We start from the raw sequence: 23,193 nt of genomic DNA on the forward strand, positions 1-23,193 counted from the left end.
GGCGGCACTTGGACAGGGAGCAATCGCCAACTTTATGGTTCCTTCAGATTAGGGGTGTTGGACAGCAGGTATCACACCCGCTCTCACGCCAAACGCTATATAATCACTGTGCAATGTCACCTCCAGTGCTCGCTCTCAATGGCTTTAATGACCTCGGCACCTTCACTCAGGGAACAGTGCATTGAGCACACCGACTACGCCTACTGCATCTGTCCACGCTTCCTCCCTGCTCGTGATGAGACTTGCCCGTATAATCTCATCCCCGCGTACCACTGCACATGTGGGCATGGTATTCACATGCACGTCGACTACCTCTCCCCAGTCATCCATCACTGTCCTCCGACTCACTGTGTAGCCTATGTTCAAAAGGTACTATCCTCATCGTCTTACTGTGTTAGAAGTCATGCTGATATACTAGCTTATCCTAGACTCCTCAGACGCAAGATTGTACCTGTGGAGCCCCCCTTGTGGATCATGTTGCTATCGTGAATTTATACAGATTACCTGCAGCTATCACCTACATGGGCGGTATTGGGAGCATTAGCCACCCTTTCTGCATCGATATGGCCAGCCCGTCCAACAACACGAATCTTACCCAATCCCCTCTGCCTGTCGCTTTCTATCCTTCTCCTGATGCCAATGCATCAGGGTCACAATTGGATGCCGTCCAGGAAGAATCTGATGTTTCTGATCATGACCAGAATCTGAATGGCATTTTTGATGGCGATACGAATGGGAATTTCTATGATCCCTCTAGCATGACACCGGTGGCAGATGCCTGAGCCGGCTTATTGGCCTAGTCACAACAATCTAACTTCCTTGTCTGTTCTTCCTCATGCATCACTTCCCAGCTCTCGACTTACTATCATCCAACATGTTATTTACGGTGTATGGGCTTCCAATCCATTGTATCTTCTCTTTTGCATCACTCTTACATATGTCAACAAGGTTCCAGAATTTCTCAGTGCAATTTATCACGAGCGATCTACTCATCTCATACATTTGTCAGACTTATCTTCTCCCGGCTTTCGTATCTGCTATCAGCGCTTTGTAGAGTACCCCATATTCTTATTTGAGCGATTCGTTCTTCACGCCGAAAATTACATGGCATCAACGTGAATATCAGGCCAAGTATCATGTGACCGTGTCGCAGCCAAGGGACGGAACCAGATCGATGATCAAGGCTGTGTCGAGAGGGGTCAGGACGGAAAAGGGACCGAAACAATATCGGTCTGCATCGCCGAATTCGGTGCCGGGGTTAATCACTGATCTGCATGGACAGACACTAATATTAATATCAAGGGACCATCATCCACACAATCTATGCTTCAGAGTAGCTGATCAGCCAGAGAAACGATATCAAACATACTTAGATGTTGTTACATTAAAGTGATGATGGCTACAGTAACTTCAAGTTGGATCGCCACGGTGATCTTTGAAAAGGCCGGACCGCCGCAACCCCCACGACGAGATCTGGTGGGTCGTAGTCGTTGTGTTGGCAAAAGTAGGTAAGCGATAAAGAACCAAGGTGCTTCATATCATATCAGCCAGTTCCTTTAAACGCAGCTGGTTGTTGTACGTCAGATGGATCCCGGCGGTTCATTCAACAAAAGGCGCCACGTGGCTGGAGCTGTCGTCAGAACTTGGACGCGTAGACGAGTAATGTTATCGGTCGGAAGTGCAGTTTGGAAAGAGTTTGTTGGACAGCCGGAAGGTGGGCAGAGTTGGAAACATTTCCTTGACCTGTGCTCTTATCTCGCGAAGGCGGATCATCCACGGAGTACACATGCATCTGTCATTAGTTTGACAGAAAATGGCCCAAGTCTGGCAAATTGGTGTGAGATATGTTCAGCGAGTAGTCGATGTCATGAAACGCATGTATCGGATAGATAGAAGACTTGGTTCATTCGAAAACTGCAGCGATGTGTATCCTGCCAGTCGGTTTGAGTACGTAGTTGTAAAATATAAAGTCGGCCGCTTACGGTGCTATTAGACGTGGCGTTGCTCCTACAAAGCGGTTTGGGCAAGGGAGAGAAGGGTGGCGCCAATAGTTGACATTGACGAGAGAAACGCCGGCATAAAACACTGAGCGTCAATCTCTTATCTCATATCAACCCACAAGGACCTGGTTTCCGTCCGTACGCTGGGGATGTCATGATGATGGATTGGGGGCCTATGATAGAAAGCGACCAGAGTCATTGGCGGATGACTTGAAGGAAGATAAGATCCGGATGAGGAAGAGCGGAGGAATGATGAGACGCTAGGTGGCACCAGTGAACAAGCGAAGATGGGAAAAGGACAGCGACGTACTTCCTGCAATAAGTGCGGGGTAGGGAAACCCATCGGGATGGGTGAAGTCCAGGCAGAAGTATCCTCCCTCCAATATCCAAGTCTTGGTAATATGTCGCCCATGAGCAACGACGGCAGCATCCATACCCCTCGTAACCGACGAGTCCTGGGATAGATGATATTCCAACGCCGATGAGATGTGTTGGATGCTGACTCGGGAGATTGCGCATATCAAAAAGAGTCGAAGTGAAACCGCTAATCCTGAGGAAAAGCGACGAATTCATGAAGCGTTGATAGCGACGAGACATGACCGAGTAGATAATGGGGAGTGCATGCGGTACGAATCGACTGGCGGTAGACGACAATGACCGGAAGAGGCAGAGCGACGATGCGATTGCTGGCTCCTTAGGACCCTCAGGCCTCATCAACCAACGGTTCCCTTCCATCGTGACTGTTACGTGGTCATCGCGCGTTGGGCATCCTACCAATGAATGCACGATCTTGGCTTAACGTTGGTCCAGCGCGTTAAAGTGTTGGAAATTCGGCTGGAACGACTGAGAGCAGCACTAAGCAGCACTAAGCATAGACGTTCACAAATGCACCTTCCAAATCAAGTCAAATTGGATGTTCAATTACATAATCCGGTTTTCCTGTTTCATTGTGTCACTATGAAACACTAAGCCCACGGTGCCCAGATCTCGATTTCCTTCCTCATTTTACTTTCGTTACAACTACCTCGAACTTAAAATGCACCGAAAAACCCAAGTGTCTATCGCCTTCCATTCTTCCAAGGCAGCTCATCACTCTCGGTGTCTTCAATGATCTTGCCGTCTAGTGGAAGGTGCAACCAAGCCACTGTCAACATCCTGTACTGTCAATGTCAATGGTTCTTCCCTCCCGAGTCCCCCTTGCTAGACCAGGTAGACTCTCATTTGCCTTCATCCATATTCTCGTGTTCATGCTCCCAGAACATCTGCGGTCTCTGTGGACACGGTATTCACGCCCATGTAGACTATGTTTCAACGGTCGTCAATCATTATCCCGCGAATCAATGCGCCGCGTACGTCCAAAAGGTGTGCTGCTCTCCACTCTGCGTAGCATCCGGAACTCACGAGGCTTTCACTTCACTAGACGCCTCTGACACAACGTTGCACCTGTGAAGCGCAGTTTTACGAGCACGTTGCTATTTATAACTCGTATCGTTTCCCGGAGCCATGGACTGTTTTTGACTTGTTCGGTCAGCGCAATAACAGCTCTTCTCTCAGTACCACGAGCAGCTACTACTCCAACGGCGCTAACGCCACCATTCCCTTTACTCCCACACCCGTTTCCTCTCCTTCTTCCAGTAGCATCTCGTCTGCTTTTCAACCGGATACTACCCAGAACTTCCCGGGAGGCTATAGCTCAGACGGCTACTTCATTCAGTATCCAGACCATTTCATTAGCTCACCTTATGCTGGAATGCTGGTCTGCCAGAGGGTAACGCAACGAACGGGAGTTTCGAATACCAGGATTACGGGAACCCGACGTATGCTTCCTCCCCTGAATCCTGGTCAGGCTCACACGGCGCTTGATCCATGTTAAAGACACCGTAATTCGTGTCTTCTCCCTTTCCTCCCTCACGGTGTCGGGATCGTTTCATCGATTCCTCATTGTTGCTATGCTTCTATTTCTATGCCACCGATTTAGCTCGATCCCAGTTCTATTTCTGGCGATCGATTATATGCACTCCGCTTTCCGTTTCTTTTCTTTTCTCCCCACTCGGATCTTCCCTCACCAATCGCCAGTGCAGGACCTCAACTTCCAATATCCCCAGTTTCAGTTTTGATTTCCGTCGCGCTTAGTACGTTTCATTTTCTCCTTCTTGTGTTTGTCATTGGTTCTATGTCGCTATTTTTTGTCTTTGGTCTGTGATATATCTATTACGCGTTAGCTCGTTGAATATCTGAAATTGAATTACTAACATTAGGTCCAACATCACCGACAGGTGTGTTCACAAACCCTGGTATAGCAGTAGAGAGCTAGACTCGCTAGCCAGTCGACGTTCGCAAGCTTACACCTCGTAATGCAAACTCCGTATACGGTTGTTTGGTTGTTTGGTGAAGTTTGACATGTTTTGACGTGAAGAAAAAGTGATAGCGCAGCCACGTGGGTGAAACGCCGGCTGGTAAACGAGCCTAGTAGAGAGCAGATGTTGCCGCCACTCGAAGTTCTATACATAAATCCGTCCTTTTTTCAACCTTTTTGGAATATCATACGCGTCTTCGACCATTCCCATTGAAGAGCGCGTTATCTCACATGGTACTGGATCCGAGTATCCCGATCAGCTGCAATTAGACTAAATGAAAATAATTAGAGCATCAGAGATAAGCATGCGATGAATAAAGGCAATGTCGGAAGGAGGGTACAGAGTTGGCGGCGAAACAAGCCTACACACGATGGTAACAGAATGGCATGCACCACAGGTAAAATGGGTCAGCCGTAGGAGGAATCGATATTAACCTGTACTTCGTCGGTCGATGTTCCGGACTTCCGGTAATACAGACACCATCGATAACGGTAGAGGCTGTATTTCGTCATCAATCACCAATAGCAGCGACGTAATTCGGAGGCTAGAAGCCAGGCGGCGTAGACTCGTAGCCGGCGACAGCACTAAACGAATAAGGCGCGGAAAAGTTTAAATGAGTTGGTGGATGGTCTCCAGGATATTCCAATGGTATGATGGTGCTGGTATCGTGGCATGGGCCTGCCAGAGCACGGAAAGAAACGATGAGATCCGGAATGGGGTCTACGATACCACCACTTGCAGAACAAGAGGAAACGGATGTAGCAGTGAGTGGTATGTTCGTCGCGTTGTCGTGAACAGGTGCTTGGTGGTAATGGAAGGTGATGAAACCTCAGTCAGAATGAACATCCTCGAAGTTCGGATCCTGATGGAAGGCTGATGAGAGTAAGCATGCATAGACTAGAGCCTTTTCGTGAATCCCAAAAAACAAGCGCCGGGAACAAGATTCGAACAGTGAGGAGAAATTCGTTGAATAAGTCGCTAGAACTGGAAGGATGCAGTTGCCTGTTGTGGTCACGACAGTAGAGACGTGGAAAAGATAGATGATACAGGGAAACCCGGATGACCTGAAAATGACTCGTGGCAGGTCGGACGGGAATAGGATCGCGCTCAGCCAACAGAATGATGACAACGCTGGACCAGGAGTGCCTCCAACGTGTTTTCGGAGTAGTGAAAGGGTAAAGAGGCAGCCAGGCGGCGCAACATGGGCAAAGATATTGATGTTCTTTGCTCATCTCTGCGTCAAGCATTCCCGCTTCCCTGCAGCAACTTCTCCCACTTCAAATACTCCATCTGTCCGGTATATGTGGACGTGACCGTCAGAGTCTGCACTCCAGCATGGCGGAGTGGGGCGTCCTGAGCCACCAATAGATCGTTTGAACCTACAGACTGGGTGGACCAAAAACACGGAGCACTGGTGTCGGCAACAATTCTGGAAAGGTATCCATGAAGCTTCGAGCGCTGCATACCGTCTGAGCAGCGTCATAGTTTCAATCTAAAAAATGCCGGTCAGTTAGTCCCTGAAATGCAGACTATATCGGCGGGACGTCACCTTCTCGTTTCCTATACCGCAATGACCTGAGCCTGGGCTGGGGGCGAACACCATCGATAAGCGCCACAGGTGATGGATACCGGCGACAACATTGAGAAAAGGATCATAGGCTGGCGGGTAGACAACAATGACTAGGATTCAACACCTTCATCGTCATCGCCAACCATGGTTGGCAGACCTCCGTATCCTCATAGTTGTTGATAAGGGCGTCCCAGAGAAGGTGGTATTCCAACGTGTGAGGTCTTGATGGGCGGCAGGTGGTCGGTTGCATAGATCGTACATTGCGGGAGAGGCGAGCGTCAGTGAGGAGAGGAGCCTTCTTCAAAGTCTCGTGCCACACATCAATGAAAACATAACGGGCAGTCTTATCTGAAAGAAAAGTCTTATAGAGAGAGATGAGGTCCGTCATTTCCAACAGCTGAATTAAACTTACAGAGTGGGCAGGCCAAAGGGTCGGAGCACTTAGTAAATTTGGAACTGATCACGACGGGATTCATGCAGCTTTGACAGCAGCATGATGTAAGAGAACAGGATGCAAGAAGAGCATGAATCGGCTGGTGGGCACATAGGGATGACTAGAAGGGACATCAGCATGTTCCTACAGTACGATTTTGCAAAAAGCACTGACATCGTGGAGGTGCGCACGAAGGAGCGATCACGTAGCGCTTTGATCGACCATCAATGCTCCGGCCGTCATATGTGGACGTCATTCGCGTGGACTACCTTGAAGACGTGTGGTATCGTCTGCTCGAGAACACTGGAAAGGAAGAGGAAGGAAGGGAAATAACAGGATCCATGGATAACCGGTCAGGATTTTTCCACGCTCCCCTGAAAAGGAAATCCTTCCTATGGAATGATCCACCCGAGGACATGGGTTGATAGTAGATACTCCGGGGACCTCGTTAATGCCATTACCCATCATGCCATGGTAGCTGTAAGACTTTGGCGTCAATGTGAGAGATTCCGATCTCCCTGATTTTACTTCACTGCAGCTACTCCAGACCTTAAAAATGCGTCATGACAAACTTCATCCTCTATTGCCCTCTCTCCTGCCGGTGCTGCACTTTGCGCCTCACTTTCAACTTAAATGTCTTCAATTGTCTTGCCATCCAGAGGACAGTGCATCCAGATCACTGTCAACAGCCAGCACTGCCAGTGCCAATGGTTCTTCCCTCCCGAGTCCCCCCTGCTAGGCCAGGCAAGCTCCCATTCACCTTCACTTATATTCTCGTGTTTACGTTCTCTCAGAACATCTGCGGTCTCTGTGGACATGGTATTCACGCCCATGCAGACTATGTTTCGACGGTGGTTAATCGTTGCCCCGCAAATCAATGTGCCGCGTATGTCCAAAAGGTACGCTGCTCTCCACTCCGCGCGGTATCCTGAATTCACAGCGACTTGCATTGTAGACGACTCTCACACAACTTTGCACCTGTGGAGCGCCATTTTTCGAGCACATCGCTACCGATAACACCAAGTATTATTTGCGAGAGCCATGGACTGTTTCGGACTATTTCAGTGCAAACAGTAATGTCTCTTCCACCTCGGACAACTATGCCTACGACGCCAGTAGCTCATTTGACCCGAACACCAGTTCCCTTCCTTCCACCGATTACAACCCCACTATTTCTTTTGGCGACGCAAGGAGCCTACCCTTCACTACTCCTGAACCCATCTATTCTCCTTACGCCAGCAACACTTCGTCCGCTATTCAACCCGATACCACCCTGACCCCGGGAGGTTATAGCCCCGATGGCTACTTTACTCACTATTCAAACCATCTCGTTAACTCACCCTATGATCGTCAGCCAGAGGGTGGCACGACGAATGGGAGCTTCGAATACCAGGATTATGGGAACCTGATGTACGCTGAAACCCCTGGAGCCTGGTCAGGCCCATACGGCGCTTGATCCATGGTGAAGACATCCCATTCCTGTCATCTTCCTTTCAACCTCCTCCGACTCTTCGTCGTGATCACTTTTTCTCTCCCTCGTTGTAACAATTCTTGTTATTTCTATGCCATCGATTCTCGATCCCAGTTCCATTAGTTGATCGATTATACGCACTCCGCTTTCTGTTTCTCCCCCTCGGATCTTCTCTCGCCAGTCATCATTGTGATGCAGGACCTCAATCTTTAATGTTCTCGGTTTCGTTACACTCAGTTTGATGCAGTTTTCCTTTGTGCTACGTTCCGTTTTTTCGTTTTCTCTGTTGTATTTTGCTATCATTGTTTTCGGCTCCGGTGTATGGTATATCTATTACCTTCATAGCGTTCACTTGTCGTTGTTCGTCTGTCCTATCGTTTTGTAATTGCTTTGGAAATGAATTATTATCTGATCGCACACCATTGGCTAGTGCTACTAGGATACATATATCGATATAACCAAGCCCGTCAAAGATAACATACCACACACTCGGGAGTGGTTTCGTCGTCATTACAGTCACACTGGTAGCTGAATTCAGCGCCGAAGGTACGGAAATCGGGCACGCAAAGGCAAGGAAAATAGAAGGTACACACGCATGTATCATAAGAATCAAGATCCAATCTGCAATCTGACAAGAAAGAGAGGTACGACAGTCCAGCACCGCTCGAAATCCCATACGAGCGTCGGCCAGTCCTGAGCATGCCGTTCGGAGAGAAAGCGCGTTGCGATACTAGCAGAGTTTTGGGGGGTAGCAAACTTAAGCACATTCCTTGGGGATGCTTGGAGCTGTAACTTGGGGGAGGAAGAAAAGACGCATTCGAAGGCCTCACGTCGAGGGTCAGTACAAACATATGGCGAGGCAGTTGCATACCGAGAAAAGGCTGATAGAACGAGATAAGGTCCATCTTCACCAATAGGTCATCTGAACTTAGAGAGAGCCGGTGGACCAAATACTGGGAGAAGTGGTGTGAACACCAATCCTGGAGACACATTCATGCAACTTTGACTGTGGTAGCCGTCTGGGCATCGTCATACTGTACCATTTCGATCAATTCGAATGCAATCCAAGAATTTTCGACCAAAAAAAATTCAAAAGAAATCGGAATAATCGAGAAAAAATCATTTCCGTTGCCAGATTTTTTCGCTGTGACGCGTGACATTCGAATTGAACGAAATGGTACAGTAGTTTCAATCTGAAAGATGCCAGTCAGTTATCCCTGAGGTGCAAACCGTATCGGTGGGACGTCACCTTCTCATTTCCTGTACCCTACATTCCAGTGACCTGAGTCTCTTCAGGGAGGACGAACACCATCGATAAGAGGCGAACATGGTGCTTGGTGGTCGGATTGCAGCAATACAAGTCGGAAGCCAAAAATCACGAGACATGGTCCTGTGCCGGCGACGGCATCGAACGAAAGAGGCATGGGCTGGTGGCTGGGTGACGACTGGAAGAAACAACGATCATTGTCGACGCATTCCCGATACAGGAACTTGATGCGTAGAAAGCAACGAATAAAGTCTGGGCTCCGGCAGTACTGTAAGTGCTAGCGCTCTCCCGGCCCTTCAACACCCTCGTCATCGCCAACCATGATTGGTAGACCTCGTTGCCCTAAGGGCATAGCCGTAGGCGTCATTGTATTTGGCGCCGTGATGCAGGTGATCCCTTACGGTGGTAAGACTAAGCGCGGAAAGAGAACGTTTGTCATCCTCACGTGCTTTGACCGTATGCAGAGTGCTTACCGGCAAGTACTTCAACTTCAACATCAATGGCCTGTTTGCGGCAGGTCGAGCAAGTGCGTATTCTGTGGTAGTGGAAGCCCGAGCCTCATTTTTTTCCAGCTGCTTATACCAGTGCAATTCGTTCCTCGCGCCAAAAAATTGCATGGCGCCAAAGCGAATATTAGGCTGCGAATCATGTGATCGTGTTGCGCATGCCGGGATCGATCATCGATCAAGCCTGAGGCTGGGTTGAATTCCAGACCGAGCAGCAGGCGTGAAAATTTGATCTCCTTTAAAATAGTATCCCGCTTTGTTCGACCATCACCTACTCAACCCCGATTCTTCATCTCCACGTTACTCCTCAGCCGTCGTCTCAGCGTTTTCGTTTTCCAGAAAGCGGCAACACTGGGACCCAGACTCAAAAAGTTCTTCAATCTCGATAAAATATTGCATCGTACGGAGAATGTGATGGTTTGAACTTTGGAGTTGTGGGGTGGTGGTCGCGATGCGGCACAGAAAGACAGCAGTGAAAGAAAACCGGAACGAACACGTCCAACGCTGGAGAGCCGCGTGGACTGAATCAAGAGATGGGACGGCGGGGTAATATCCGCCGGGGGTAGGGACAGCTTGAGCAGACATACATTCATCTTCTTGTTCATCGACCTTTGCGTTGACTCCATCAGCACCATCCTCCGCATTCATCGAGTAATTGATCAAGACATGATGTCCTGCGCGATCATAAATAATCGGCCTCTGGGCGCTTAAGCCGGTATCACGCACAGCGTCAGTTGTCACCGAGATATGACACTGTCGTGGTGGTATGAGTGACTAGACAATAGACGGGGAGTGCAATGGGATTCATTCCGTGCATACATGATGCCGCATAAGAAGAATGCCATCGTAATGCTTTCTATTTAGATAGCGCCTGCAAGGCAAACCCATGAAACATGAATTATGAATGATTTCGAAACTGAGTGTGAGGTCGATGCCAACGATCCCCAAATGCGTAAACCCCAACGCCAAAAAGACCTGGTCGGCAGGCGGAAATGATATCGACGAAGGACCAAGCGGTAGGATGAACGCCATACCATCATTACATCAGTATAGATGGGTGTGGCGGATAGGGCAGGGGATCGGATCCGCCCGAGGAATGTAGTTGTAGTGTGAGAAGATTATTGGGAAGAGGCGGTACAGACGCCGAGAACGTTCTTGGACGACAGTGTAATAACACATGATTGAACAGCGGAAGGGCGACGCTGGAATCGCACGGGACCACGTATGATATGAGTTCGTGGGGACCAGCAATAGGTGAATGAGAAATGGGCGCATCAGACCACTGCAGAGGAGATGGACCTCGCAGAAGCAAGGAGAAAGAACAGAAAGTGACGGAAAAATAGGCGGCGATGGCAAACTAACGAGAAAGGATAACGCTATCCTCCCCATAACGAGTGCGGGAGAAAGAGAATCAGAAGGACACGTAGGCAATGCAGCCTAGCTCGTGGGACCCCCTAGTCGAGATATGTCATCCAGACGGAGAGACGAGTAACTCGCTCCAAGCATTCTTCTTCTGCATCCAAGTCCGCAGTGTGTCGCTCAAGAGCAACAACAGCAGTATCTTCCCCTTCCATAGCCGACGATGAGGATATCCTGGGAGAGATGGCATTACAGCACTGATGAAGTGTGTTCGGTCGATAATGGTGACTTTGGAGGTTGCAGAGACCATACATGGCGCGAGAGCCAGACTCCGTTGAGGATACTCGATGGACCTTCTTGTAGGTCTAGTGCCACGCGTCGATGAGGGGTAGCATGAACATGTAGCGGCCTTGCGCAGGAAAGAGTCTGATAGAAAGAGATGAGGTCCGTCATGACCAATAGCTGAGTTGAACTTACAAATGAGCAGACCAGAAAGTTGGAGCCCTTGAGTTGAACCGATCCTGGGAAAGAGCAATGCGATTTATCAAAGCCGAGTGTCGTAGGGTATGAATCGGCTGGCGGGTCGATGATAACCGGGAGACAGCAATGGCCGTCATTATATTCCTGTAGTGCGCTGACGTTGCGGATGACGCTGGTATCGTGGTACGGACTAGCTGGTGCAAATCAGAGAGTGGCGATGAGACGAGCAAAGGAAATAGACACGCTGCCAGTGAGAGAGGACCGTCATCCCCAGAGTAAGCAAACGGTGTCGAAGGAGGTGTACTCAGCACAGCGCATGTGTGAAGATATCATTCTCTGCTCGTCTCCACTGCACATAAAGATCCACGCCAACTCTCGGGCCTCTACCAGCTCATTTCTCCTTCATCACTCGGAGCCGTCACGGTTGCTTCCAGCGTCGGTACGGGCATTTCCAGCAGACGGTCAATGATACCTTGAGCAAACCTCAAATTTGTATTATGTGCAGGACCATATTTTGCCGGTCGTGTCCAGCGTTCTGCCAGAGAGCTGGAGGCTCAGAGAGGTGTCGTCCAGGAGGATACAGCTGGGGACAACAGAGTTCAGGATATTCCGCTGCTAGATCCTAGTCTCGCTGGACCACATGCACAAGCGAAAAGCAAAATGTGTCGTTGCATGAACGCCGTATGAGCCGCTCGTGCCAGAGGACGGTAAATGTCGATTCCGCCAATCGGGATGGACGGCAGGGTGCCGGTAACAAACCGATGAATACGGAAATGACCTGAAATGACAAAAGAATTCAACCTAATGCCAGAGACCTGTCCATTACACACCCCGCATTTGCCCCTATTTGCGTCCTGCGATGTGAACGTTGTTCGGCAAGCGCCGAACGGGGCTGAGCGCTAATATTTGCTGGAGGCATCATTCTCGGACCTCCTCTAAATTTAACATCTACTGCAGCTACCTTAAAAACGCGCCATGGAAAACCCCAACCTCTGTCACCTTCTCTCCTACCAGTCCAGTGCTCAGCGCCTTACCTTCGATGTCCTCAATCGTCTTACCCGCGTCTAGAAGACAGTGCATCCAGGTCACTGGCAACCTCCAGCATTGCCAGTGTCTATGGTTCTTTCCTCCCGAGTCACCCCTGCTAGACCAGGTAGGCTCTCATCTACCTTCATGCATATTCTCGTGCTCACGTTCTCCCAGAACATCTGCGGTCATTGTGGACATGGTATCCACTCGCATGTCGACTACGTTTCAATGTTTGTCTATCATTGCCCTGCGATGAATTGCGCTGCGTACTTTCCGAAGGTACAATATACTCTTCGACCGTCGCATCTCAAAAAATGTTCATGCATCTCATCGTAGACATCCCGGGTTCAAGCATGCACATGTTCAGCATCTCTCATTGAGCATATACCTATCTGGAATGCGCATCGTTCGTCTACACCTCTATCCTACGGGGTGGATGTTGGCAATAGCCCCCCTTCCAATGCCAACACATTCACCGGCGACGCGACGAACATCCCATTTACTCCAATACCCATGCCCTCTCCTTCCACTAACGCCAACCCATCCTACTCTTACGGTAACACAGTGATCCTCGCACCTACCCCGCAGCCTATCACTCAAATGGCCATCACTCAGATCGACGCCTATTCCCACTCACAAGTGGAGAATTCTTACATTGCTCAGTACCAGGACGATAATTTCCGCGCTGATGTCCTGGACTCGAGCGCGATATCAGACCAGGATTATTCGATTGTGAGCTACAGCGCGGCGCATGGAACGGAAACATAGGCAGGTCGATTCAAATAGGTATCCGCGAGAAGATTCTATCATTCAGCTCCAGTTCTTTCATCTTTTGGTCTATGCGTCATAAATACGTCTGTAAACACAAAATGTATATACATCTTGGATATCGTCTCGTTTTTTGCTGCTTAGGGTACCCGTCTGTCATATTTGTCGCTTTGCTTTGCTATGAAATTATATGTGTTTTATTATTTAATGCAATGAATAAAAAAAAAGTATTCTTGCCATGAGCCACAATACTGCTTCAAGTGGTCTGGGTGATCGTTGGGTGCATAGTTCCTTTTAGGCCCTCGTATCGTCTTTTCAAGCCTAGTCAAACAAAAACCTCAGGTTTAAATCCTGATGGAAGTTTCGTGAGAGCAAGGATACACAGAATAGCACCTGTTCTTACCTAGGGACTACGATAGAAGTACGTTGTCTTGTCGATAAATGGGCAATACCATCCCCACCAGACGAGCGGGTCAATGATCTCGTAGCAGAAGCCAGTAGCCATGGCTGCACTGGTATCCCGCTTCACTCTCATCGTCATGTCTTCAATATCCGGTCTTCCGTGTGCTTCTATGACAGCTCTCCCTGTGGTCGATGTTGGCTATGAGGGGGGGACGCCTTCAGACAGTATCTTCGCATGCGTTACCCTGATTTTACAGTCCTTCGGACCCACCCTGACGTGTGCGCATGAATCCCAAGCTTGGCAGTGGAAGGTATGCAAGAGTGCCGAATTAACATTGAAGGAATCGAGATGATCGCCATCCTGAGAATCCGCAGAGCTTTGGACCGCATTGGCGAGGGTCAGAAGAATACGGCGGATAAGCTAGGGATCAACCTATGCAGAGTGAGAAGGTTGCTGAGAAGAGACAATCAAGGCGCCGAGGAATGGCTTCGGATGATAATGCGGCGCGTTGGTCGGGATCGCACAGGGTCCAGAATATGGAGAAAGGATCTGAAAGACAGTAGGCGATGCCGCCTGGCCCATGGGAAGACGAATCCGTCGAATTGCTGTGGTCCAGGCGGAGATAAGGATGGCATCTTGCTCCAAGCGTCCCCACCAATATCGAGAACTCCTCAATCACTGTCCATAAGCGACGGTGGTATTATTTGGTCCACCGTAGCCAACGATGAGAATTCCGGGGGAAAGATGGAGTTCAGACACTCGAGGTCGCGAGAATTGGGCTAACGGTGAGTCGGGAGGTTGCCTACACCAGAAACTGTGGTGGGATAGACGGAATTCCTTGAGGAAGGAAACACGCCTTCTTGCCGCACGTAGGCGAGGGGGAAATGCAAACGTATGACGGGGAAGCCTCATCTAGGAATATACCTTGCGATGAGGCACGAGTCATGGTCTCCACGATTCGACGAATGCATTCATTGTCAAGAGTTCATCCCTGACGATGTATGGGTAGCGCTCAGTCGGGAGTAGCACTGTCGAAGGTAAATGACAAATGGACGAAGTCACTGTCAACAAAAGATTGAGAAACATTGGCAGCAGAAATAATGAAAACTGACATCTATCAAAACTTCACGCATCCGTCTTTCATATAACCTCCCGTTGAAGTGAGATCCAAAAAGAGTTGAAGAGCCAAATGAAAATTGGTGGTAACCAGGGAAGCCAGTGGATGGCTCGAAGCAAGAAAAGATACTTGATAGAACGGTAGGCGGCAGCGACGTGGATGAACAACGGGCATCGCGTGGAGAATTGAGCCAAAGCGCATACTCTCCTCCCATCCCGAACAAAGAATCGCAGTGTGCGATCCGCTATGGCTTTTCCCGTTCCCGCTCTGCGAGCACCATTCATGAGCCTCCCTGTGGATTCTCGTGGCGGACTTCTTCCATCGTAATGTCGTGGGAGTCTCGAACCAAGATAAAAACGGTTGTCATGAAGAAGTGTCGATTACCGAAATGTCCTATAGAGGGTGAGTAGCGCTTAGTCGGCGAGCAAAAATACCCGAATATCTTCCTGGAGAATAGATATTCAGATCAAGAAGAAAGTTCAAGACCGTCTAGCCTACTACGTCTGATGAAAGCGCTTGAAAGTGTGTTCAGCGAGGAGGAGTCGTGAAAAAGGTGATTTTCATGCAGAAATAGGTCGACATAGAGCTCTCGGCTCTAGGGACATCGATGGATGGCAGTGAAGAGACTTGGAGCAGGATGGGACCTAAGATGAGAAAGACGTAGAGCGATAGAGCAGCGAATGGTGACAATGAACGGAAGGACGAAACGTGTTACGTGAGTACTCAGTACTCAGTATCCACGTCTTGAAGCCTTGAGGCATTGAAGCTTGCGGCCTTGAGGGCAGGTGACAGGGACCCGTTTTATACTGTTCTATTTATAAATTATCAATTACCATAATCATCATCATCATCATTACACGGCACGGTGTCTTCAGGCACGCCATAATAATTGTAGCCGGATTCTGGTTGATGTCCCTGAGAGTAGGGTCAGGAGAGGACGCAACGCGGCGTTGTTGGGATATTTCTCTCTTCTTCCTACTTGCAGGCTCCGGCTATAAAAGCCATCAAGATGCAGCCCAACCTCCATCGCCTTTATCCCTTGCTGTACCTAGCAGCTCATCTCCAATGTCTTCTACAGCGATTAGGGGACAATGCACTGAGCACACGGACAACGTCTTCTGTCTGTGTTTACGTTTCACTCCTCATCGAGATCCATCGCACTGGCTTACTCTAGATCAGGTACAGAAACCTTAGTCCAGTATTATCCCGTATACCATCTCACATTGAACCTCCCACTGCCAGTCCCGCTGCATGTGCGGCCATGGCATTCACGCCCATGCCGACTACGTCTCCCTCATTGTTCACAATTGTCGTCCCACCCACTGTGTGGCCTACGTTCAGAAGGTTCCTCTCTCCGCCCCTCGTATCTGGAGTATTGCTGATGGGAACATTTCAATCTAGACGCCCAAGACACAGGAATGTACATGTTCGGCGCTTCTTTTTGATCATGTCCCTGTCGTCAATGCGTATCGTTCACCTGTGGCTGTCTCGTACAACCAAGGATCCTTCGTAGGTGGCGACCAGAGCATCGTATCCCCAACCTACACTATGAATGCACCCAGCTCTTTAAACGATGCGAATCCAGTCACCCTCATTCCTATGATTTCCTCACCAGATACCAACGCTCCCTCGCGTATCATTCAGTCAGAAGCTGACATCTTTGCCACTCATCAGCTTGATGGACATGATATGCAAGATGGCGAGGCGCCAAACGGAACTTTTGATTACTATCCGAATACCCATTATCCCGCGACACCTGGAGCAGAAGCATGGGTAGGACCTTACAGCGCCTAGCTATCAAAAATTCCCATTATGCAACCTGTTAGTTTTCCAGCTCTGTACGACGTACTGCGATATCGCCGCTGAATTTTATATCTATAACTGCCTGTCCAACCGTTATCTTCATCTCTTGTCGTTTGCTTCTGCGTTACGTTCATCAGATATATTTATAATATTTTATATATCAATGTCGTCGCTGGTCGATGTGTACCGTTTTGTATCCCTTGTATCTGCCTTTGAATTCAGGTATGTGCTGTCAGATTTTTAAGCGCTTTATTCTGAATAAGCAACTGCAAGCGCTTATCATAAGGAAACCCTGATACACATGGAGATAATGACCGATACTCGCCTTAGTGTACACGAAAGGTCGGTAATTGCATAGTCCAGGTGTTAAACCAACAGTTAGGGAACCTCGCGTATAAGTATGAATCAACAATTCCCGAAGTTGAATCGGTATGACTCCGACAGTTGCGCGTCGCCAGAATTGGGTCGTACTAGGCGGGGAAGGCGATGTTGGGAAAAGTTTCCTCTTTCTGACTTGCGTTCGGTCGTCATTTGTGCGATTCCGCCGAATCCCCATAAATGCATCGACCCCAAGTTTGAAGGATGCGCAATGTTGATACACGGAGAATCGGAGTGATGGCCGGCAAGCGTCGAGATAACAGCCCAGAGCGTATGAAACCGTGATCCTAGAGCAAGACAATAGATGGGAAAAGGCACTGGAAGATCCGTTTCGAGGATTAACGGAGCCGAAGATGATACGGAATCGTAGCAATTGAAACCAGGTATGCAGTGACGTGTTTACGACCATCAATCCCTTACAGAATCAGCCTGAGATGAGGGCCTAGGAACGGCAATGAGAGACATTTAGATAGCTTGAAGACGAGTGGAATCAATTCGAGAAAGGTATTCATGAAGCTTCGACCGAGGCGTGGCTGTGTGGGCATCGTCATAGTTTCAATCTGAAAAATACTGGTCAGTCATCGCTAAAATGCAGACCGTATTGGCGGGACGTCACCTTCTCATCTCCTGTATCCTACATTCCAATGACACGGGCCTTCTCGGGGAGGAAGAACACCGTCGATAAGCAGTAAGGATGGTGGTTGGTGGTCCGATCGCAGCAATACAAGTCAGAGGGCAGAAATCAAGAAACATGATCCCATACCGACGACAGCACTGAATGGAAGAGATATGGACTGGTGGATAAACGACGACGACTGGAAGAAACAGCGATCATTCTCGATGTATCCCCATGATACAGGAACCTGGTGCGTAGAAAGCAACGAAAAAGTCTGGGATCGGACGGTAGCCGCTAGCGCTCTCCCCGTCCTTCAACATATTCGTCATCATCGCCAACCATGATTGGCAGACCTCGGGATCCTAAGGGCATAGCCGTAGGCATCATTGTATTTGGTGCCATGATGCAGGTGATCCCTTGCTGTGGTAAGACAGCGCGGGAAGTTCGAAGAAAGAATGTTTGTCATCCTCACGTGCATTAACAGCATGCCGAGTACTTCAATGGCCTGTTTGCGGCAGGTCGAACAAGTCTTATACCGGTGCAATTTGTTCCTCGTGTCAAAGATTGCACTGAATAATAGGCTGTGAATCATGTGATCGTGTTGCGCATCTGGGGAAGAAATCCGATCCGGGATCGATGATCGATGAAGGCTGTGTCAGGGCGGGGTCGAGGTCTGAAAAGGGAGTGAACTCCGGACCGATGGGGACCCTGTATTGGCGAGCGTCAAAATTTGCGCCTAATGTTTGATCTCTCTAGATGCAGTATATCCCGCTTTGTTCCACCACCACCGACTCAACATTCATTCTTCAAAGCGCTGTTGCAGTTTGCTCCTCTCCCGCATCTGGCCTGCATCTCCGAGTCAGCAAGATTTCGTTTTCCAGAAAACGGCACTGGTACCCGAACTCAAAAAACCTCTTCAATCTTGATAGCACATTGCGTCGTAAGGAGAATTTGATGGTTGGAACTTTGGGGTTGTGGGGTGCTGATGGTCGTAATGCGGCACAGAAAGACAGCAGTGAAGGAAACCCGAAACGAATACGTTCAACGCTGAAGAGCCGCATGGGCTGAACTGAGAGATGGATACGGACGGCGGGGTAATATACACTGAGGGATAAGGATAACTCGAGAAGACATCTAGCCAGATTCTTGTCCTTCGATCCTCGCGTTCACTCTACCAGTGCCCCCCTCCGTCGCAATGCTTGCTCTTTGTTTAGGTAGCACCTGCAAAGGCAAACCCATGAAAGAAGAATTCTGAATGGACCTCGACATTGAGTGAAGTCGGTGTCCACAATCCTTGTAAATGCGTAAACTCCAAAAGACTTGGCTGGTGAGTAGAAATGATGTCGACGAAGGACCAAGGGGCAGGAAAAATACCGCGCCATACATCTTGGCGGGGTATAGATCAATCCGGCGGATAGGGAGGAGATCAGCCTGATGAACGTAATCGTGATGGGAAAAGATGCGGTAAAAATGGAAGATTTTCTTTGACAAGGCAAGAGCAACAAACGATTCGGCAGAGGGAGGGGTGACGCTGGAATCGCACAGGGCCAGATATGATATGAGTTCGTGAGAACATGTGAATGATGAATGAGAAATGGGCGCATCAGACCACTGCAGAGGAGACCGGCCTCGTAAAAGTGGGCCTGGATGAGAAAGAACTTGGGAAGGCGATGGGACAATAGATGGCGACAGCGAACCTAAGGAAAGGATAATGTCATCCTCCCCGTAACGAGTACGAGAAAGAAAGAATTGGAAGGGACAGGCAGGCGATGCCTAGCTCGTGGGAGCCCCCGGTCGAGATGTGTTGTCCAGGTAGAGACACGGGCAGTATCCCATTCCAAGCATACACCCGAGTCCGCGATGTGTTGCCTAATCTGAGTGACGACGACAGAGCATCTGTCCCATCCGTAGCGAATGATGAGGAGATCCTGGGGAAGATGACACTACAGCATCGGCGGGTGTGTGTTGGACCTGGTAACTCGAGGAGTTGCGCAGACCGTTTATGGCGTGAGAGGCAGGCTTCAGTGAGGACAGAGACTCAGGGGATTCTTCTTGTAGATCTCGCGCAACGCATCAATAAAGGACAGCACGAGGAGATGGAGGGCAGTCTCCTATGAGAAAGGTTCTGATAGAAAAAGATGAGGACCGTCATTGCCAACAGCTGCATTGAACTCACAGAAAGGGCAATTTGACAAGTCTGAACGCCCCAGTTGGAAATCGGTCCTGGAAAGGAGCAGTTCGATTCACGACAATGGCGGGATAGGCCGAGTAAAGAACGAAGTGTGGGTAGGATACGATTGGCTGGCAGGTAGGAAGACGATGGCCAGAAGAAACAATGATCATCGTCGGTGTATTCCCGTTGCAGATGGCACTGGTGTCCGCCAGGGAGTGACGATGGGGTCAAGCATAGGGTTCATCGCCTCTGTCATGTAGCCGTATCCACTGCACACAAAGATCCACCTCTGCTGTCGGGCCTCTACCACCACATTTCTTCATTAGGCGTCATTATCGTAGCCCTTGCTTCCACGGCCTGTGATAACTTGATCAATGAGCAAACCTTAAATTTGCGTTGTGTGCAGGATCGTGTTTTGATACGAATATTGGGTGGATCGTGCAGACGTGTCCACTGTTCTGCCAGAGAGCTGGAGACACGGGGAGCCATCACGCTGGCCAAAACCGGTAATCCTGAACCACCACACTTCCTTCCGATTCTGGACGGTTCGGCAGAAAGTTAAGCATTAAGAAATATATGGCGATGGCAGTTTGCTCGGCTTCTATTGGGAACGAACCTCGCCTCTTCCCAATAGAAGCCGAGCAAACTGCCATCACACTTGGTCAACATATATTTCTTCCGCTGCTGCTACTCTTAAAAATGGCCCATGGCAAACCCCAACCTCTATCGCCCTCTCTCCCGCCAGTGCTGCACTCAGCGCCTTACCTTCGATGTCTTCAGTTATCTTGCCTTCAAGAGGAAAGTGCATCCAAGTCATTGACAGCAACCAGTACTGCCAGTGTCTATGGTTCTTCCCTCCAGAGTCGCCCCTGCTAGACCAGGTAGCCTGAGGCTCTCATTCATCTTCACCCGTACTTGCATGCTTACATTCTTCCAGAACATCTGCAGTCTGTGTGGACACGGTATCTACGCACACGTCGACTACGTTTCAATGGTTGTCCATCACTGCTTTGCGACCAATTGTGCTGCGTACTTTCCAAAGGTACAATATACTTTCTGGCCATGGTATCTGAAATAATATTCATGCGTCTCGTCACAGACGGCCCGGGTACAAGCATGCACATGCTCGGCATATCTCATCGATCATAAACCTGTCCGGAATGCGCATCGTTCGCCTACGCCTCTTCCCTACGGGGCGGATGCATCCATTCATGACAATGGCCTCCCTTCCAACGTCAACACGTCCACCGGTGACACGATGAACATCTCATTCACTCCGATACCCATGCCCTCTCCTTCCACTAACATTAACCCATCCTACTCTTACGGCGACACGATGATCTTCACATCTACTCCGCAACCTGTTATTCAAATGGGTACCACTCAGATCGATGCTTATTCCCGCTCGGAAGTGGAAAATTCCTACATCACTCAGTACCAGGACCATAACTCCAGCGTTAACGTCCAGGACCCGAACGGGGAATTTCGCGAGGATTATTTGACTATATCCTACAATGAGGTGCATGGCACGGGATCCTGGGCAGGTCAACTTGAGTAAGTATTCGCGAAACAATTTTATCATTCGCCTCCAGTTCCTTCATCGTTCAGTGTATAAATTAACGCGTCATGGAAACGCCTGTAAACACAACGTGTATGTACATCTTGATATCATCTCGTCTTTCTTCTGCTTAGGGTACCGCTTGTCATGTTTATCGTTTTGCTTTGCTCTAAAATCATATGCGTTTTCTTATTTAATACAATGAATAAACGCGTTCAACACTTCATATGTCTTGAAATATCTTTGCTACGAGCCGAACATCTACTTCAAGTGTCGCTATATGTATCAGAGGAACTAAGTATGCTGGCTTCGAGTTCCTCATAGCCCTCACTCCATTTTTTCAGCTTCCATCAAATGAAAATCGAGTTACATCCTAATGGAAGCTTCATGAGAGGGAGTATACGCAAGATAGAGCTTTTTCTTACCTAGTTACCACGATAGGGCAACGTTGCATTGTTGATGAATGTGAAAAACCAGACGAGCAGGTCAACGGTTTCATGTAGCAGCTAGGCTAGTCATCACGGTCCCGCTGGTGTCCTACGTCACTCTCACAGTTGATCCCCTTCTTCGCCCCTCTAAGCTAACCAGCCCTTCCTTTTTCCCGAATCGATATCCGTAGCTTGCCTGAGCTGCGGGGGATGACTGCTTCAACGATACGCCGAGCAGGGATACGTGAATGCGAAACCGGGAAGAGATGTTTACAGTTGAAATGACGACCGGCCTGCTTCAAAGGGAAGGAGATGCTGTCGCCTTCGCCGTCCTGTATAGCATACAGCGAGGTGAAGGACGAATGCAGAGGATAGGAAAGGGTTGGCCGGAGGCGAAGAGAAAGGAGAGCGGCCATCACTAGCGTATTTGCAGAGTGAAAGGGTTGCGAGATGTGACTGAGGAGCAATAGCATAGGGTGTTGATGCAGGACATCAATGTGTTGAACCAGCGACGATGAGATCGAAGACTATCGCGTGAATGAGTGCCGATGGATAGCTTGCAAAAATCAAAGAAGACGGATTCTGCTATCGAAGTCATCAGAGACAAGCTGTAGAAAATAGCCATCAGCCTCCGGGCTCGGGTGGTCAGCGCTTCGGCACTGATTGCGAGAGCTAGGCCTTCGGGATGCAGACGGTACACCAGTGTAGACTTGTAATGGTGGTGGTGGCGGTCAGAAAATCTGAGGTGCGTTAACAGTCGTCAGTTCGGAGCGTTACTGGTGTCGTTGAGGGATATCTCGCGTAGATGAAGTCGATGCAGGGCACGTAAGCTCGGCCTGCGTTACGGGTGAAATTTTCCTTGGAGTGGCGGGGCGGACATCCCAGTCGCGCAACTATGGCGCAGGCTGTCCGAGCTCGAGAGGATCCCGTGGTTTAGCTTTTAGCCATCGTTACTACGTTAGTCACTAGTGCGTCGGCAATCACAGAAAACGTGACCTTTATGACGTCCTTCCTATCAGTGTATGTCAGCTCCCTTCAAAGCAATACTGAGGTCGCTGGAGAATCGGGATCGTGCGCGGTACCGGAAAGCCAGATTGCAGGGCCTTGATCACGAGCCACCGGTCCGGAACAGTCCGGAATCCCTTTGTTGACCACCATGACCAGTATCCGTAGCTCTTTGTCTCTTTCGATCTCAAAATCTCGAAACCGAAACCGATATTAATATGGGTTGAATTTCTGCATCTCAGCTCTCCGTGCCAACTGAGAAGTAGCGGGTGACGCTGAAGGGTTTGGTGGTGCTGGAGGAGATGATTCCGATGAGCTTGAAAGAAAGGGTGCCAGACTTGGAATGCGCTTTTTGATGTATACCTCGAGGTGCGATAATTATATTCATGCATCGTGGCTCATCCAACTAAATGTTCGAACGTTTACAGATGATCTCAAGCGCGTCAAGACCAAAACACGAACCATGGCGACT

At 49.2% G+C, this 23,193-nt stretch overlaps 7 protein-coding genes across 7 annotated transcripts; 6 read left to right on the forward strand and 1 right to left on the reverse strand.

The window, feature by feature from the left end:
* Positions 1 to 2,941: 2,941 nt before the first annotated feature.
* On the forward strand, positions 2,942 to 4,070 carry EV420DRAFT_354027 (uncharacterized protein). Its single transcript, XM_060481814.1, has 2 exons — positions 2,942 to 3,362; positions 3,421 to 4,070. Exons 1-2 carry the CDS (start codon positions 3,108 to 3,110, stop codon positions 3,871 to 3,873), a joined length of 708 nt encoding a protein of 235 aa, XP_060330656.1. The 5' UTR covers positions 2,942 to 3,107; the 3' UTR covers positions 3,874 to 4,070.
* Positions 4,071 to 6,822: 2,752 nt separating this feature from the next.
* EV420DRAFT_1541988 (uncharacterized protein) lies at positions 6,823 to 8,125 on the forward strand. The gene is made up of 3 exons (XM_060473137.1): positions 6,823 to 7,104; positions 7,155 to 7,259; positions 7,316 to 8,125. The coding sequence occupies exons 1-3, from the start codon at positions 6,994 to 6,996 to the stop codon at positions 7,814 to 7,816; spliced, it is 717 nt and encodes a 238-aa protein (XP_060330657.1). The 5' UTR covers positions 6,823 to 6,993; the 3' UTR covers positions 7,817 to 8,125.
* A 4,132-nt stretch (positions 8,126 to 12,257) lies between these two features.
* Positions 12,258 to 13,240, forward strand: EV420DRAFT_1764068 (uncharacterized protein; the record flags this gene model as incomplete). The annotated part of the gene is made up of 3 exons (XM_060480764.1): positions 12,258 to 12,596; positions 12,647 to 12,751; positions 12,809 to 13,240. The coding sequence occupies exons 1-3, from the start codon at positions 12,483 to 12,485 to the stop codon at positions 13,238 to 13,240; spliced, it is 651 nt and encodes a 216-aa protein (XP_060330658.1). The 5' UTR covers positions 12,258 to 12,482.
* A 503-nt stretch (positions 13,241 to 13,743) lies between these two features.
* Positions 13,744 to 14,426, forward strand: EV420DRAFT_1479675 (uncharacterized protein; the record flags this gene model as incomplete). Its single annotated transcript, XM_060469599.1, has 2 exons — positions 13,744 to 13,953; positions 13,992 to 14,426. The coding sequence occupies 2 exons, from the start codon at positions 13,744 to 13,746 to the stop codon at positions 14,424 to 14,426; spliced, it is 645 nt and encodes a 214-aa protein (XP_060330659.1).
* Positions 14,427 to 15,612: 1,186 nt separating this feature from the next.
* Positions 15,613 to 16,675, forward strand: EV420DRAFT_354111 (uncharacterized protein). Its single transcript, XM_060481815.1, has 3 exons — positions 15,613 to 15,939; positions 16,003 to 16,104; positions 16,162 to 16,675. Exons 1-3 carry the CDS (start codon positions 15,670 to 15,672, stop codon positions 16,552 to 16,554), a joined length of 765 nt encoding a protein of 254 aa, XP_060330660.1. The 5' UTR covers positions 15,613 to 15,669; the 3' UTR covers positions 16,555 to 16,675.
* Positions 16,676 to 16,746: 71 nt separating this feature from the next.
* Positions 16,747 to 17,568, reverse strand: EV420DRAFT_354138 (uncharacterized protein). Its single transcript, XM_060481816.1, has 3 exons — positions 17,558 to 17,568; positions 16,889 to 17,501; positions 16,747 to 16,829 (listed from the first exon to the last, which is right to left on the reverse strand). Exons 2-3 carry the CDS (start codon positions 17,348 to 17,350, stop codon positions 16,782 to 16,784), a joined length of 510 nt encoding a protein of 169 aa, XP_060330661.1. The 5' UTR covers positions 17,351 to 17,501; positions 17,558 to 17,568; the 3' UTR covers positions 16,747 to 16,781.
* A 2,767-nt stretch (positions 17,569 to 20,335) lies between these two features.
* Positions 20,336 to 21,493, forward strand: EV420DRAFT_1542013 (uncharacterized protein). The gene is made up of 3 exons (XM_060473138.1): positions 20,336 to 20,611; positions 20,668 to 20,772; positions 20,830 to 21,493. The coding sequence occupies exons 1-3, from the start codon at positions 20,501 to 20,503 to the stop codon at positions 21,286 to 21,288; spliced, it is 675 nt and encodes a 224-aa protein (XP_060330662.1). The 5' UTR covers positions 20,336 to 20,500; the 3' UTR covers positions 21,289 to 21,493.
* The last annotated feature ends 1,700 nt before the right edge of the window (positions 21,494 to 23,193 follow it).

The sequence above is a fragment of the Desarmillaria tabescens genome, assembly GCF_030435595.1.
Source record: "Desarmillaria tabescens strain CCBAS 213 chromosome Unknown EV420scaffold_17, whole genome shotgun sequence".
In the NCBI taxonomy this organism is placed as follows: Eukaryota; Fungi; Basidiomycota; class Agaricomycetes; order Agaricales; family Physalacriaceae; genus Desarmillaria; species Desarmillaria tabescens.

Bases quoted from the DNA above. Each gene is read 5' to 3' on its own strand.
- EV420DRAFT_1541988 (XM_060473137.1), top strand. From the start codon at position 6,994: ATGTCTTCAATTGTCTTGCCATCCAGAGGACAGTGCATCCAGATCACT. The intron at 7,105-7,154 runs GCAAGCTCCCAT...ACGTTCTCTCAG, and splicing joins AGTCCCCCCTGCTAGGCCAG to AACATCTGCGGTCTCTGTGG. The intron at 7,260-7,315 runs GTACGCTGCTCT...CTTGCATTGTAG, and splicing joins GTGCCGCGTATGTCCAAAAG to ACGACTCTCACACAACTTTG.
- EV420DRAFT_354111 (XM_060481815.1), top strand. From the start codon at position 15,670: ATGTCCCTGAGAGTAGGGTCAGGAGAGGACGCAACGCGGCGTTGTTGG. The intron at 15,940-16,002 runs GTACAGAAACCT...TCCCACTGCCAG, and splicing joins ACTGGCTTACTCTAGATCAG to TCCCGCTGCATGTGCGGCCA. The intron at 16,105-16,161 runs GTTCCTCTCTCC...ATTTCAATCTAG, and splicing joins GTGTGGCCTACGTTCAGAAG to ACGCCCAAGACACAGGAATG.
- EV420DRAFT_1542013 (XM_060473138.1), top strand. From the start codon at position 20,501: ATGTCTTCAGTTATCTTGCCTTCAAGAGGAAAGTGCATCCAAGTCATT. The intron at 20,612-20,667 runs GTAGCCTGAGGC...ACATTCTTCCAG, and splicing joins AGTCGCCCCTGCTAGACCAG to AACATCTGCAGTCTGTGTGG. The intron at 20,773-20,829 runs GTACAATATACT...GTCTCGTCACAG, and splicing joins GTGCTGCGTACTTTCCAAAG to ACGGCCCGGGTACAAGCATG.
- EV420DRAFT_354027 (XM_060481814.1), top strand. From the start codon at position 3,108: ATGATCTTGCCGTCTAGTGGAAGGTGCAACCAAGCCACTGTCAACATC. The intron at 3,363-3,420 runs GTGTGCTGCTCT...TCACTTCACTAG, and splicing joins GCGCCGCGTACGTCCAAAAG to ACGCCTCTGACACAACGTTG.
- EV420DRAFT_354138 (XM_060481816.1), bottom strand. From the start codon at position 17,350: ATGGTCGTAAACACGTCACTGCATACCTGGTTTCAATTGCTACGATTC. The intron at 16,830-16,888 runs GCGAGTATCGGT...AAGCGCTTGCAG, and splicing joins GACCTTTCGTGTACACTAAG to TTGCTTATTCAGAATAAAGC.